Source organism: Monopterus albus, unplaced genomic scaffold, assembly GCF_001952655.1.
Source record: "Monopterus albus unplaced genomic scaffold, M_albus_1.0 scaffold112.1, whole genome shotgun sequence".
Lineage (NCBI taxonomy): Eukaryota > Metazoa > Chordata > Actinopteri > Synbranchiformes > Synbranchidae > Monopterus > Monopterus albus.
The window spans coordinates 257780-273783 of NW_018127992.1; the positions used below are offsets into that span (position 1 = coordinate 257780).

The 16004-nt window shown below is 42.0% G+C and overlaps 2 protein-coding genes across 3 annotated transcripts in view; both read left to right on the plus strand.

Moving 5' to 3' along the window:
* The window catches only part of tbc1d19 (TBC1 domain family, member 19), a 39766-nt gene that overhangs the window by 9169 nt on the left and 14593 nt on the right, over positions 1 to 16004 (plus strand). The window contains exons 12-21 of one of the 2 annotated variants that reach the window (XM_020611383.1): positions 520 to 594; positions 891 to 953; positions 2872 to 2956; positions 3113 to 3157; positions 3334 to 3366; positions 3484 to 3593; positions 3682 to 3773; positions 4332 to 4447; positions 4629 to 4699; positions 5632 to 5735. In XM_020611383.1, the coding sequence (XP_020467039.1) occupies positions 520 to 594; positions 891 to 953; positions 2872 to 2956; positions 3113 to 3157; positions 3334 to 3366; positions 3484 to 3593; positions 3682 to 3773; positions 4332 to 4447; positions 4629 to 4699; positions 5632 to 5706 (765 nt within the window). In that variant the 3' untranslated portion in view covers positions 5707 to 5735. Of the gene's footprint in view, positions 1 to 519; positions 595 to 890; positions 954 to 2871; positions 2957 to 3112; positions 3158 to 3333; positions 3367 to 3483; positions 3594 to 3681; positions 3774 to 4331; positions 4448 to 4628; positions 4700 to 5631; positions 6556 to 16004 lie in introns of those variants that run through there. The other variant, XM_020611382.1, reaches the window with a different exon arrangement.
* The window catches only part of stim2b (stromal interaction molecule 2b), a 39299-nt gene continuing 32616 nt past the window's right edge, over positions 9322 to 16004 (plus strand). The window contains exon 1 of the mRNA XM_020611384.1: positions 9322 to 10604. Within this exon, the coding sequence (XP_020467040.1) occupies positions 10472 to 10604 (133 nt within the window). The 5' untranslated portion in view covers positions 9322 to 10471. The remainder of the gene's footprint in view (positions 10605 to 16004) is intronic.

Sequence of the window (16004 nt, forward strand, 5' to 3'; positions counted from 1 at the left end):
GAGCTGGATAAGCGGAGGAAAATGGATGGATGAATGGAAATAAATATAATCACATATTTTAGATTTTTTTTTTTTAATCTCTTCCATTGATACTGTCCATATTACCACAGTGTCCTTTCTCACTCTTCCCAGCTCACTGCCAAGGTGCTTCACACCTGTCACAGAGGACGTTTTTATTGCTCCGTCCACCTTGTGTCCTGTTATCATAATCTGTCTCAAACCGGAGACATGTTTCAGTTCAGACATGTGGTTGGAAACACGATACCCATCCATTAAGCTTGGTTTTAGTCCTGCTGTCATCACTGGAAGGGAGAACATGTAAAATTGATTTACAAAGATCTGTAAGGGTTTAGTTAACATAACACACTTGGAAAAAAAAATCCCTTGATGTTTTTCAGGGAACTGGAACTTAGTAGGTTTGTTCAACTTCTTTAACAAACTTTTACAGCAGTTTAAATTATGAACAGTACCACCATTACTGGGTTTTGGATATGATCTTTAACATCTTTGCTGTTTCAGGATGTGATGCATTATGAACAGCTAAAGGCCGGAGTTATACATCATGACCTACTGGTGGACAACCTTATCTATAAGGTAAGCTCCTTTACACTGTCACTGTTCATGTTTATGAAGCTGCATTGCTAGAGTATTACCGTGGGTTAAACACATGCTGAAAGCTTTGGTTGTCTGGTGAATTTTGGCACCTTGTTACCTTGACATTTGTCCTGTGTAACATGAACTGTAATACAAAGGTTGTTGCTGGACAGAGTTTTACCGTAGTGTACAGTATGTTCAAAACGTCATGCTCTGCACGTTACAATCTGTAACATTTAATGGACATGTTTCTTCATTATGGGACCAAATATGATTCTGAGCGCTGTGTCCACCAGGATGTGAAGCTCACTGCCAGTAATGACGACTACTACTTTGTGTTTGAAGATTTCCTCTACCAGGTGAGCTTTCTTATTTCTAAGTCGCCACAATGTGACGTCTCTTCAAACATTTCAGCGTTCTGACAAACTTCCTACTGTACACTTTCCTCTTGGTTAACTTTTTTAAGAGACCTGGGTGAATCCACGCTCACCCCCAATCAGAAACTGGATTCTTTCACTACCTAGTGAATTTACCATCAGTCAATATTGACAGGCGATACCAGAGCTTTGTTCTTGGTTCATTTGTGTTTTCATCTGTTAGCTGCTGAATAAACCATTTGCTGAGTCTCTGTGCATGTTTATCAGCTGAGCACCAAAGGCAAACAGAGCAGTGACTATCTGACAAGCTAATAATAACAGGTTGTGTTCTTGGCGTGACTGAATATGTAACTGCAGATAAAGAAGACTGTGATCATTTGGTAAATGTCCTGATTGAGAGAGAAAACTATTTCTGGGTCATTAAATACACATAGGAGTTTTTGAATAATGGCAGTATTCTGGGGGACTTTTGTTTTTATTCATGTGATTTTTCCTCCTTTTATTGGCATAAGGGGCTGTTATGCAAACTGCTCTCATCTTCAGTTCTTAAATACAACCAAAATTTAACCACATCGCCTCTGTCCTCTTCATTTCAGCAAATAAGAGCTCAATCATCAATCATGACTTCTTTGACTACCCCAGACATATAAATTTGTGTCGCTTCCATGTCACATAAAGACGTTTCCGGAATGATGGCATTCCTCTTTAGCTGCGGTTACACATTCAGCCACGCCAAGAGCACAACCTGTTATTCTTAGCCTGTCAGTTAGGCACTGGTCTGTTTGCCTTTGCTGCTCAGCTGATAAACACGTATATGCTCAGCAAATGGTTTTCAGCAGATGATTGATGGGTACATAGGGGTAACAAGAACAAAGCTCCGGTATCCATGTAAATATTAACTGATGGTAAATTCACTAGGCAGTAAAGGAATCCACTTTGTCGGGGGCAAGACTGGATTCACCCAGTTCTGTAGAAGTTACACAAGAAGAAAGTGTTTCTTCAGAACACTTGAGAAGAACAGTATCCCAGAAATGTCTGAAGTCACATTATGGCCACTTAGGATGTGCACGTTTATCAAAATAAATATCTTTTAGTGTAGGAAATGATGTGCTCCTACAAAACAGTTTGTAAAATGTCTGTCAGTGTCATCAGACTCTGTTAAGTAGATAAAACATATTCTGAATGGTGATGTCATGGCAAAGTAGCTTATTTGCATGCACTTTTTTATGATTTTTAAAGAAGAACAAAAAGTATTTAGCTCTGTCCTAACAGGATGCCCCACCACCAGCAAAAAGGTCTTTAAGGGCAGACAGGAAGCAGTCTAGACACATCCTATAGTCCTCATCTGCCACCATTTTCTGTATTCTTCTATTAATGAGGCTCTATGAATTGCTGCCTATTTCATTTTTGCCAAGCCAGATGATTTTCCCCCAGAGGTAATTCATCTTAAGTGGTTGGTGGAATTGAAATCTCTTCTCAAAAAGACACAGAAAGGGACTGTAATGGAAAGAGCTCCCATTTGGAGTCATCTTGTGAAAGATGTGGCCACCTGAGGCCCGGTCATTGCCTACTTCAGTACATCCTGAAATTCTGGCTGCTTTAATAGAATTTTTACCCAGTAGGAAGCAGGGCAAGAAAGAGCTGGTGGTGGCCAAAAAAAGAACTAACTACTGTATTAAATATTGTTAATACATTATAAATATTATAATCAGGGAAGAATAATTGTATTCTGTAATGTGCATGCCATGAAAGAGGAGGAAGCCCACATAGCTTAGATAAGACTTCTTTAGCTTTAAAGGTCCTTACAAGTTTTGGAGATCTGTAAAATTTTGATCCAATGACAGATATCTATTTATTTTATTAATCTAAGAAATGTGTGTGTTTGTATGTTTAATCGCAGGTGTTGCTGTGTTTTTCTCGGGACACCGCCGTCTTGGAGCACTTTAAATACAACAGTGCCACGCCTCCCAAATCATACATCCAGGGTGAGAGACACCACGTCATCACATGAACTCACAGGCGCGCCACCACAAGCAACGGCCTTATACAGTGTATCTGACACAATACCTGTACAGTGATTAGCAGCCCCGGACATGGTGTTGTAGGTCGTGGTTGTTGATGTCACTGTGTCTGTTTCACAGGGAAAACAGGAAATGAGGAGTGTGCTGTTGTTTATCCTCCCAATGGTGAGCCTGCATCCTCATCATATTATTGTCTATGTACTGATAGTCAGGGGAAGATCTCAGAGGACAAATGAAATGGCAGAAGACTTGGTCTGTGTGCAAACTATTTAAAAATAAAGTATGGCATCCCTGTAAAATCTTGTGTATGAACTACATTGACAGAAATCTCATTCAACCAGGTGTAATCCCTTTCCATGGGTTTTCAATGTATGGTGAGTACATATGGTGTTAATGTGGTATTTTTCCAGGAGGAGCACAAAATGAGCCAGATATAACAGCGTGTGCCTGTGTAGAGGTTTGTGAATGAATTATTTATTTTCGTCCCTCAGTGGCGCCTTTGTGTTTCTTGTACAATGAGCCATCCAAGCTCTACAGCGTATTCAGGGAAATGTACATCCGCCACTTCTTCAGATTACACTCCATCTCCTCCTCTCCTTCGGTAAGATCCCAGATTTTTATGCGTGACTGCCAAATGTTTTGGTTAAAATATTCAGCTTGTGTTCTCATCTGCTCATGTGCTCCTGCAGGGAATCGTGTCTTTGTGCCTGCAGTTTGAGCAGCTGCTTCAGACCCACCTGCCTCAGCTCTTCTACCACCTTCGGCAGATTGGCGCACAGCCGTGAGTAGCACGTACATCGACCTGTGTACCAACGCTGCTGAATGATGCGGTTAAAAGAGAAATTCGCCCACAGACATTTATTATATAGTCACTCAACAAGAAAACCTGCAGGCTTATTACAGTCTTAATGGCACTACATCAGGTCCTTACATATAGGTAATTCTTGTCTAACCAGTTATTACTGGAAAACTGACACTGTGAATATCTTGTTCTTGTGTGTACCCTGCACACAGATTTTATACTCACAGCTTTGTTGAACTGCTATAGTTTTCAGCTACTGCCATCTTGTGGTACATTACCAGAATCCTAATTAAATAAAAAAACAAAGTACAATAATGGAGCCTTTAGAGCCGTTATGATCAGTTGCTTGTCAAACAATTACATGGTAATAAGCCACATGTAATAGAAATTTTAAAAATGAGTTTGGGGAATGAGTTATAGAAATGATTTATTTGAATTCCCATAGCCAGGAGTGTTATGGAGTAATGGTTTTGCTTATTATCAGTATCAAGCTCTGGAAGTCCTCATGCAAACAGATGTGATCATTTTTTCCTCCAGGTTGCGTATTGCTTTTAAGTGGATGGTGCGAGCCTTTTCTGGGTACCTGTCCACTGACCAGCTGCTTCTTCTCTGGGACCGAATCCTGGGATATGACTCACTGGAGGTCATTGCAGGTAGGCATAGATGCATTCACACTCAACTACCAACTCTGAAGTAACAATCTAAATCCCCTTCCTTTCTTTTTTCCTGTTCTTTTCTTCCCCTCCTTCTTTCATCCTCCTCCTCTCTTTTCCTCCCACACTTCTTCACGTCATATCCTGCTCTCTCCTGTGCTCTCTGAATATCACCATCCAGTCCTAGCAGCTGCTGTGTTCGCCTTCCGTGCCGAAAACCTGATGGAAGTAACATCACTGGCCTCAGCTGAAGTATGGTCACCTCATATCAGTCTGCTGTGTGTGTGTGTGTGTGTGTGTGTGTGTGTTTGAAACTCTGATTCCCATCCCCTGTTCCCCCCAACATACTGCTGGAAGGCCGTAAATAGCAACTGATGACAAGCCAGTACCAGTAACCCAGTCTTCTGCATGTACATGTCTGAAAAAAAGGACACTTAAGAAACCTCACCCTCTTACTCTCCCTGTGTATGAGCCCGCCAACACTCCATATCCCTGCACCCTTTTGGCAACCACACAACTGTAACAACTGGGCCAGTGTGTCCTTTAGTAGCACCTGCTCTGTCACTTGTGTTGCATTGTTATGCATGCCTGCACCTGTGTATCACACCTGCCCCTCCCTCACTCTGGTCCTGCTATCATATGAAGGAAACCAAGTGTAAATGATATGATGACTTGCTTCACTCGCTCCTCATTTCATCAGACTACAATGTGATGCATGGGGTGACTGGCTGATCTGCTGCTCTAAGATGTTGGCCGGCACTGTTTGCTTGCTCATTTAGCACCTGCCCCAGCAGACAGCAGATATCATAACATAGTGCTCCTTATCTTATATTTAGAACGGCGGGCCCAAAGCTGAAATATTAAACCCTCTGCCTAAACATGATGGGGTCCCTAAATTTAATCTCCTACTGATCCCAAAAGGACAGGGTGGGGAGTGTTCAGCATGGATTGTTGCTTCCTAATGAACCTGCATCATCATTCTGCATGTCGTTCTGTGTGTGTGTGTGTGTGTGTGTGTGTGTGTGTGTGTGTGTTGTCTTTAAACATGTCTCTTGGAAAGGGTGAGGGTGTGCTTTGAAGCCCCTCTCATGGGCTTGGTGGTCTGAGATAAGTTTGCTGCAGACAGGAGGGCTGTGAATTTAAATGACAAATCTTATGTGTTTTGTTTGGTATTCACACTACAGGCTGTCCTCGCTGACCTTTCAACTCTGAAGGTCATGCCGCTCATCCAGATCTTTCTGTTTGCCACCGCCATCTGAGGAGCAACGAGACTGCAGTATGAGTCGTGGTATGTACATACCACTTAGAGGATATTGGGACAGCAAAACAAAGCTGTGTTGCAACGCCATAACCACACCAATATGACTAATTGTTTGTCTAGAGACAGCAGCCTATAGTAATGAAGGAACACCTACACAGGCATTACAGACTTTATCCTGCACTGGTCTGAGCAATAAGCCAAATCCTTCTTTAGCATGTATACACCATAAATAAATACAGAATACCCTGTAACATTACTATGAATAGATATTATACGGGATGTATGTAAGTGTAGCCTGCACACAAGCTAGGTTAAATTAACTTCCTGAAGGCATATGCTCTGCAGGAAACAGGATATGCACATCAGTGCTTGACTCCACTGAGAGGCTCATTAGGAGAGGAGCTGCATGAATCAGTAACTGTGTCACGACTTGGCTAATGAAGTGTTGCAGTTTATCCTGCTTTGTGGCTCCTGCTTGTTATAACATTATTAGGTAATGCTGTTACAGATGAATGAGGAGATTGTACGCACTTGTCTGTGAAATAGTCAACAGACACAAACTGAATTAAACAGTAACATAACTAATTTATGAAGGAATTGCATATTATGGCACTCTTAAGGGACATTTAGCACCTTCGATGCCAGTATTTATTTCACTATGTACATTTATGGTTTTTTATTTTAAATTATGCATTTAATTTCTGAATGTATTCACCTACTTTGTACTGTTCTACAAAACGGTGTATGTGGCTTTTGATTTAAATGCAATCAAATCATTTAACAGTATTCTCAAGTTGGTGCAGTTTTCTTTTATCCTACATATTTTAATAACACTTTAAATAAAATAGTTTTGTTGAATCACATCCTCTAGTTTATTCTGCAAACCTTAAAAGGCTGTGACATGAAATGCTTGACACTCAGTACATTGCTCTCTGATCTATCTGTAATTGAATATTTTTCTTGGTTTGTGTGGCGGGATAAATACTGTATATGGACAGGGTGTACTGTACTGTGGAAACTCACCATAGGCATTTCTAGATAAAGCACACAGGTAAGTGACAGGTAGCAGCACTGATGGACTTGACTGCCCGCTCGCCTCAGCCCTCCTACATGTAGCATCTGCTTTATTTCTCCCTTGTTGTTGGCTGCCTTCCTCCCTGCTGCCCCCTCTCTGGGCTCGTATCGAATTATGCTGTTCTTCTCTTTCGTCTCTCCCTTTCCTACATCTGCCACCTGTTTACTAGGACCCCCACAGCTCAGTCTTTTATCAGTCATGCAGCTCCTTTGGCCCACTGGAGTCAGTTTCTCCTGAGACGGCTGTTACCTGCTGTGTAGTTCAATCATACAGCGGTCCCACCTGGTGGAGGATGTGTTGCATTGCAGGGCAGCGTGCCCTTTTGTCCATCACCGCTCTGAGAAAGATTTCGCATTGAAAGCTGTGTCATGTACAGTGGGCTTTAACACTTGTTGTTGTTGGATGCTTTGGCTTCATGTTCACATTATTGGTGATATAAATGACTCAGCGGCGATGAGATTAGGTTTTCATACCATGAAACTATGGAGGTTTCCATCAAATGGAACAGTAAACTGACAGCTCAGCTCTTTGTAACACCTCCATCCTCATCCAGAGTGTTTGGATAGATTAGTTACTTACAGTTTGAGGTACAAATGTAAATGATTATCAAATATTTGTAATAGTGTTCTAAAAAATTTTTTTTAAATGGACCTGATAAAAGGGAGGACTATTTTAAAGACATGCTCTCTGTCTGACATCAGTGATCATTTGCAGAATTAAATGATATTAGAGCGACATAGGTTTCCTGCCAACACTGACATTCAGCCTCCACTACAGGCAGCAAAGAAATGTAAGAAATTGGGCCAGGCCGTTATATTGAGGGATCCTAGTCCACAACAGTGCAATGAAGCATATAAATGTAGCATAAAGCTATAATATTGGTTAAAGTTGCATTAACCAAGATGTTATACATTGTCTAGTAAATAAAGTGAAAGTGGGACAGGGCAGGGTGTCTCTCAGCTATACAACCCCTCAGCTTGTTGTTGTTCGTCCTGCATCTTCACCCTCTGTTTTGATGGTCGATCCAGACATCTGAGTCTCACTAGACCCTATAGCGGCTGAAGAAAATTTGCTAATGCACCTTTACATTTTTTTTCCCTGGTCTATCTCTTGGAGCAAATGGAACAGATGCGCTGCTTTCATCAATGCTAATATGTGGTAGGCGTTTTGAGTCATGCTAATTGTTGCCGGAAGGCCACAGGTGCTACTGACATAACCTAATAAGAGGAGGATTTCCATCTATTTGCATCTGATTTTAACCATCCAGTCTTTTTGCTATTGTTCATGTAACTGATGCCAACAAGGGCTGTGAAGGCAGGTTTTCCAGAGAATATATTTTTATTTAAAAAAGATGTTTGCTATTTGTTTTAACTGATTTCCTTGCCTTACACAGTGACGTAACACATGACAATTTGAACAGTTGAATATTTGTGGCAAAAAGAAGCAGGAGTAGGATGCGTTGCAAACCTGAATGTGAGTAATTTAGCTATAATTTGAGGTTTGGTTTTGACACGTCTCTCCAGTAGCTCACAGTCTTTACTGTGGCTGCATGAAGCAACTTAAAGTTTATGGGACAGATGCATATATTGCATTATGTCTGTCAGCATTTATCCTCAGACACTGCTGTTCATCTGACAAACTCTTAGATATCATGGCATCTGTGGTCTTCTTTGTATTTGTTTAAGCCATGACATGAAAACTTATCTTGTTGTTTCAAAGCAAGGAAGTACTTCAATTTTCTGCTACTTCATACTTTGACTTCACTACATTTCAGAGGAAATATTGTACTTTGTGCTTACTACTTTTATTTGATAGCTTTATTTACAAGTTACTTTTCAGAATCCGATGAATAAAGCACCGTACAGTATAATCATGACTATACTGATCCTTGGTGGAAAATTCAAAAGCTTCTGAGCAGTATGTAAAGTACTTCCACCTTTACCATTTAGAAACTTTTGATTGTGATGTACACAATAATTATAATCTAACCATATGATGCACATTAATATGAATTGTGCTATTCTGCATAATGAGTACTTTTACTTTTGGTACTTTAAGTAGCCTGTATTTTGATGGTAATACCTTTGTACCTTTACTTAAGTAACATTTTGAATGCAAGCCTTTTACTTTTACTTCTTCCACCACTGGTAGCTAATGGCTTTAAAGTAAAGAACTGAATTTGTTTTAAGAGAGTCGGTATGATAACCCCCGGTAAAATGACTTCATTTCCCGCGCTGAGCATCTTGAAAGAGACAGACGCTGTTGCCTGAAGCGACCAATCAGACGCTGCCATGTTGGGGCAGGCCAGCAAATCAGAGCGCTCAGCCTGGAGAAAATCTTGGATGTACCCGGAGTGGGGAAGTGGAGAACAAAGAAGTGGGTATCACTGCATTCGTCACCATGACACGAAAAAAAGAGCCCAAGTTTTTGTGGAGGATGCCTCAGGGTAGGCCGCGGCTCAAGGCATCTAATCACAGCTCCATGAAAACAAACAGAAAGTAAAAAAAAAGCACCCAGCGCCAGAGAGTTTGCTGTCCATTACTACTGCGTGGGTTGGAGGGAAGTGACGCCCCACTGAATCTCTCCAAAAACAAAAAACGAACCCCTCCGGTGGTCTGCAGGCCGGGGCCAAGTTCCAATCCTGCACCCCTCCTGATGTCAAACCATTTTGCATACTAACTTCCGCCCCGCTCGGATTTCCTTCCCCACTAGTCTGCATCAGCCGGCAAACAGCTGGAGGTACGGGAGGAGGGCACAGTATCACAGAGCCATGAAGAGCTGACTTAAAAACTTCATTTGGAAAGTAGGCGGATGTCGCCTGCGGTTTATTCAGGACGAAGTAGGGTTAGGGGACGCGGCGGAGGAAGAACCGACTATATTTTAGATGGAATGGGATTTGCTACTTTCGTATGAAGAGGCGGACCCATGACACTGCCAGTTCAATATGCTGAAGCTGTCCCCGGTGTTTGTATACTGTACGTGGAAGTACAGAGACTTTTCTCCCAACTCACAGGCCTGCCTAAGGATTTAACACAGCACCTGATATTATTTGGAGCTCACGGATATTCACGGTAGAAGCGCTACGACCCTTTTTTTTTTGCGGCAGTATTTGATTTGGACTGGGAATTCCTTCAGATAAGCTGCATGTGCTTTGCTCCTTAGCTGTCTCTGGTCGTTTCTCTAAGCTAGTATACATCTTTTAAATGTCTATATAAGTAGACATGGGGCGCTCGTTTGTCGTAGCTCGCAGTGGCCAACCCTCTGAAACAGCCAGTAAACCCATTAGAGGCTCTTAGTGGCTGTTTTGTCCAAAGGTGTCTTCTGTCAAAATAGTTTGGCATGTCGTTGATCCACGATGAGCTGTTATTCTGTAGGGATTTTTCACGCCCCTGTACGGTTTGGTAGCAGCAATGACTGCTCACATTTTAGCTGTTAGCAGGTAGATTTGCAAAGAAATCTGCTGCAGGATTTTGAAGTTGAAGCATTTACCAGGTGCTTCTTATTTCTCTTGACACCACTATTTCTGTCCACTAAAGACTATTTTTTTCCTGTCATCGCTGGCTGGCTGGCTGTTGCTGTGGCGTCCAGTCTGAACCCGACATTTCTGCTTCTTTTTGGGGGGGTTTCCCCTTGCGCTCGTGAATTTCCATCCACGCCACGAGTCCCACGGATACGTCTCGTTTCCACCATGAGTTACATCCACAAGGTGGTGAATGTATTGCTACGTGGACTCGTCATCTCTGCGGTACTGGGCTTGGAGTGCACTTACTCGAATGATCTACTGAGCCACTCGTCGGATGCTGCAAATGTAGCCACCACAGGTAAAGCGCAAACCATGTCGGATACAAGCGTCTCCTGTTTATTTACGCATGTACACTGCACCCCCCCTCCTCCCCATTGTTCCCAGAGGGTTTCTCGGGGAAAGCCGAGGAAAGCCCTGCGCAGCAGCTCAGTGGAAAATGATGCATCTCTATGTCGAAAGTCACCCCCCCCCCCCCCCCCCCCCCCCCGCTCAGGCATGGGGACAGGAATGCAGGATGCATCCTCACTGGAGACGAGGGTACTTACTGTGATGTTGCTCTGCGTGTGTGATGCTTTGGAAGGTAAACCTGTCCAAACAAACATCGGGTTGGCCCTTATTTTTTTTTGCGTCCATCAAGTTATTGTAAGAAATATCATATTTACAGAAGATGACAGTCCCTTCTAATGAAGGAAGCGTCTGTGTTGACGTTTGGAGGTGTTTTGCGTCATGCTAATCGTTGGCCGAAGGCCACAGGTAGTCCCCAGCTGAAACCGCGTTATTGACATAAGCTAATGAGGAGGATTTCCATTTATTTGCGTGTGTTTTTAACCAGCCAGCACCGAGTTGTTGTTCATTTAACAGGCGTTTGTACGTGACAAGTGCCTGTAATAAGTCGAGGAGGAAGTTGTGTATATAAAAATGACTTTCATTGAATTAGATGGTTTTCAGGAACAGTACAGATAAACCTTGTTACAAAGGTAGAATCTTTGTGATAAGAATCTAGTTGTTAATGTGCTGCAGCTTTTGGGATTTTGTGTTAGAAACCTAAATAAAAGCATTTCAGGATTAATACAACAAATAAGATACAATATTGTGTGTGTGTGTGTGTATATGTATATACACTGTGTTGGCGTATGTGACCAGTGGGTCCGTTCAAAACTCACTAGTGTTCACATCTTTGTTATTGTGTGAACCATTGTTTTACTTGTGTGTTACATGTAGTCGTTACATTTCTGATGTTCAGGCTGTTTTAACCCACCTGGCTGACTCAGGTACTGTCAGATTTATCTGAGTAATGACACATTCATTGGTTAGTGGGCTAGGATTTCAGTGTTTTGGTGGTGCTTACTGTTGTTTATTCTAAATGTGGTCTACTTACTTGAATGTTTATGAGGTTCTCCTTTGTGATGAAAACATCTTGCTTTTATCCACTCAAGCACGACCTCAGTCCTTTTCACTAACAGACTGTCAGATGACACTTAGCACGTCAGGACATTTATATAAATATTTTACCAATTACGTTCTTGCTAATGTATTTTGACAACCCAGTGTCAAGTTGTTTGTGGTTGTGGTTCAAGCCTTTTCCTCCTTTTCAGAGAGTTTGTTATAAGTCTGCTCTTTCTGTTGACTAAGCGCCAAACAAAACTGTGCTCCAAATACAAATGAGCATTAAAAAGGAATACTTTAGTAATTTGGGGAATGGGCAGGACACTGAACCCCCAAGTTGCCCCCGTTGGTTAGAGCCATCCGTTGAGTTGGCGCCACACATGGCTGACTCAGTTCTGTACCGGAAACAAATTCCTTGTGTGTAACATACTTGGCCAATAAAAGTGATTATGTCTCTTGCCAAGACACCATATTTCTGACACAGTCCTCCCTGTAAAATGGGGAATTGGTGTTTTTTTGCACATCAGGTTTAGTATGGGTTCAACAAATATGATATGTGGTGTTCATCTGTGAGCTTTAGAAGTGCTGGCAAGTGGGGCACCCGATAGCCAAACGGTTACAGCTTGGTGCGCTACACACACAGGCATGGTGTGTGTGTTTGATGTCGGGGATTCAAGTCCGGCTGCCGACCTTTGTCACAGGTCCCATTTCTCAGCGATTCCCTTTGTAAATACCTAAAGAGTGGTGCTGGTAGGTGGACCTTCAGATAAGGTCCAGTTGGCTGCTTTTCCTTATTTCTAGTCTTCATACTAAGTGTTAAACTGTCTGTGGGCTGATGTAAAGAATAGTAATGCCCTTCTCATGTAACGCTTGGCGAAAGTGTCCCTTTCTGAAAATGTCAAACTAACCATTTAAACTAAAACTGTTGAAATGAAAGTGCACATATTACGGATTTGACAAAAAGAAAAACTGCCAGATGACGAGGTTCTTTTCTCTGTTTTCTGTTATCATGGAGATGTTGAGTTGACCACATATGAACAAAAACAGGTTAAGATCCCTGCCCAACATATATAACCATCTGTTACCACATGATCAAATTCACTTAACACCTACAGTAACCGATCTCCATGACTGAGCAGACTCCATCTGCTGATGATGGCCGTGAAATGTACCTGAAAGCTCCAGCTAATTTCCAGTTCTAGGGCTTTTTCTGCAGCTATTAAGGCAAGTAAAGAAGCTTTAAGCTGCAGCTGTGTCCGCACTTACCCTCTTTCTCACTTACCCTCGTAGGCAGATTATCAGTGATGAGTCAGTCGCAGGCTGTTACTGAGGCACATGTTAGTATTCATCTCTAGTGAAATCCCCTAAAGGTACATCTAAGATGAGAATTTCCTGTATTTATTTTTGACCCTTTTGCTCACAAAGATTTTGTGCTACTGTAAACCTACTGTATGTAAGCGTTTTCCTGCCAATATTGACAAAACACACATAGGTGCTGCAACTGAAGATGCACACAGATCCTTGTAAATGCAATACTCCGGTCTTATCTATATATTTATGTTCATCTAACACATCCTGCCCTGCTGGAGAAAGTAATAAACCTCATTCCAGACAGCTGTTACACATTCATGACTGTCTGTTTACAAGTGTTAAGTAGCTCCTGAAAATAAACCAAGGGTATACAGCGCATTGATTAATAAGGCGAAAGCACACTTGTCCTTTTCCACAGTAGCAGGACAACAGTGTAACATGGGCCAGCAGACGATGTCAGCCCTCTCTCTCCCTGCGAATAGTGAAGTTTAGTGGATGCAGAGATAGGGGTGACTTAACACAGTGTCAGTAAACACCACCGCAGTGTTACCAGTTTCTCAGCTGGCTCCCTGTTAAGGTCAGCTGCTTTGTAATTGGTCTTGGTGCCAGGTGAGGAAAATCAAAGTCTGTGTGTGTGGTCCTGTACAGAGCGAATCTTGAATTTCATTTGTGCTCTTAAACATCCTTATTCTGTGTTTTAAAATGTGAGGCAGTTTTTTTTGTTAGCAAATCTCCAGGTCAGCTTTAAAGCAAGACTGTCTAACCCGAGAGGAGAAAAATAACACATTTTTCCTCCTACAGATGAAAAGTTGGATTCCTAGCTAATATGCCACACTGTCGCTCAGTTTAGGTCATTAAGGATTTTGCTGGTGTAGCTTTATTTAATCTGGTATGATGTTTTGCCTTTGGGGCTAATCTTAGCCAACTTTAGGTAATTTTTGCAGTATAACTTACACTTCTCCACCTGCGCTACTGGTACAACAGCTTAGCATCTTAGCTAAATGCTAGTGTGGCTTCAATACCTAACATCTGTGACTAGCAACAGTCTAGGATGGCATATGGCCAAGGAAGTGGCTTTAGCATGTACTATATTTGCCTGCAGGTTTATGTACATACACACATGCCTACAATAGGTTTGTGTGCTTATAATGAAGGAATTTTATGCCCAATTGAGGAGAGTGGAGGCTGTTATCACAGAAGCAGTTGAGGGTTCAAAGCTGCCATTTGTCTTGCTGTGAGCAGCTGGGGGGCTATACTGGAGGGGGTTTAGTGGGCTTTGCTGCTCCCTTGTGATTTAAGATCTTCAAAGACCAGTTTGAGTTTAGTTTTAGAAATAAAGCAGGGGAGACTGATGGAGGTGATGAAATGTGCAGTTTGTCATATATGAGCATTGTGTCATCTTTGACCATGTCCACAGTCTGGAAATTTGTCACATGTTACATTTCAGTACCGATGTGGCTGAAGATTTTTTTTGTTTATTCATACATCTCTGTGTAGTTAGTCATGTCAGGTGAGTTGTTTTGACAGGAAAAAAAAAGTTCACTGCAACCAGCTGTCATCACACTGAGTATCAGCCAGCATCATCTAGAAAAGCTACGTGATTTTAAAATAGAAAATGACTGATTTTTGTCTCCTGGGATCTTCCTTTATCTGTGAAGGAAAACAAAGATGAATCGGGTGCTGAAGTCATAACTGGTTTCAGGGTTACAGAAAACCAGCAGCACATGATTCCAATTGACTGTCGGTGTCGAGCTGTTTTTGTGGGCTGCTGTTAAACCCATTTTTTTGTTTATAAAGAGGGTCGGTTGAACGTGGTCTCCTGTTTTAATGGTGTTGTGTATTTAGCTTGTTTGGCATTTCAACAAACAAAGCCCTCCCCTTGCCGCAAGGAACATCCAGTTCTCATGCTCTGTAGCTGCTTGATGATTGTTGTCTTAAATACAGGGCTCTCATTTAGCATACGCTTTGCCTAGCTTTAAATATTGTAAAGTAAACATGAGTTGATCTTTCTCACTTCCCACTTGTCATGATCACGTTCCAGCACGATCTCGTCGCTAAGATCCAATTCAAAGCTTGTCCAAGTTTGGAGGGAGTTCAGTGAATATTGCTGACTGTTAATAAAGTTGCTTGGAAAGGAGGTTCAACATCCGCCTGTCCCACCAGTTCTTGCTTTAATACTGCACTGGAATTCACGTTTTGTGATCCTTCCGTCTCTGCTGGCTGGCCCCTGTTCTCTCAGAGGGATGCGCTTGAGGAAAGCCAGGCTTGTTTACTCACTGTGGTGTTGGAGCCTCAGAGTGGGTTTGCTCTGGGGGTGTCGATGTGAACGTGGAGCGAGTCACAATGTCCTGGTTCTGTGGAGCACAGTTGAACAGGCAAAGCCATTTCCTTTCCCTGACAAGAACAGACTGTTCTGAAGGGTTCTTCATGAGCCAAAAACAAGTGAATTAAATAATGACTTTGTGCTTCTGAAGTCACACTGACAGTTTATTTTACTACTGTAGAATATCAATAATGGATCAAAGTGTTGCTGTAATATGAAAGAGGTTGCTTTTAGTGACAAACCCTCAGAGAATGACCGCCCAGTTCTACAGTTCCCATCGGATGAAAGATTGGAGCTTTTAGCAGATAAAGAGCCAGAGAATTTCCTCTGCTGTTGGTGGAGACCAAAACGGAACAAAAAGCAGAATATTAGACTTGTTGTGATTAGGTGGCCAGGCACCTGCAGGCTGCAGCTGAATGCTAACGTTCCTTTGTATCTCTAGATGAGTTCATAAGTGATGGTTTGTTCAAACATCTGTCATGTCATAACTTCTTAGGGTCACGTTATATCAGTGTTGTGCTACAGCAGCATGTTTATCCTGGCCAGAAAATCATTTATTTCATGTTTAAAGCTACACTAATCAATATTTCTATAATAAAAATTGATCAAATTACTGTGTGTAATAAGAAAGCCATCACTCGGTGTAGTGAACACAGTGAATTAGTGTTGTGGCATCTC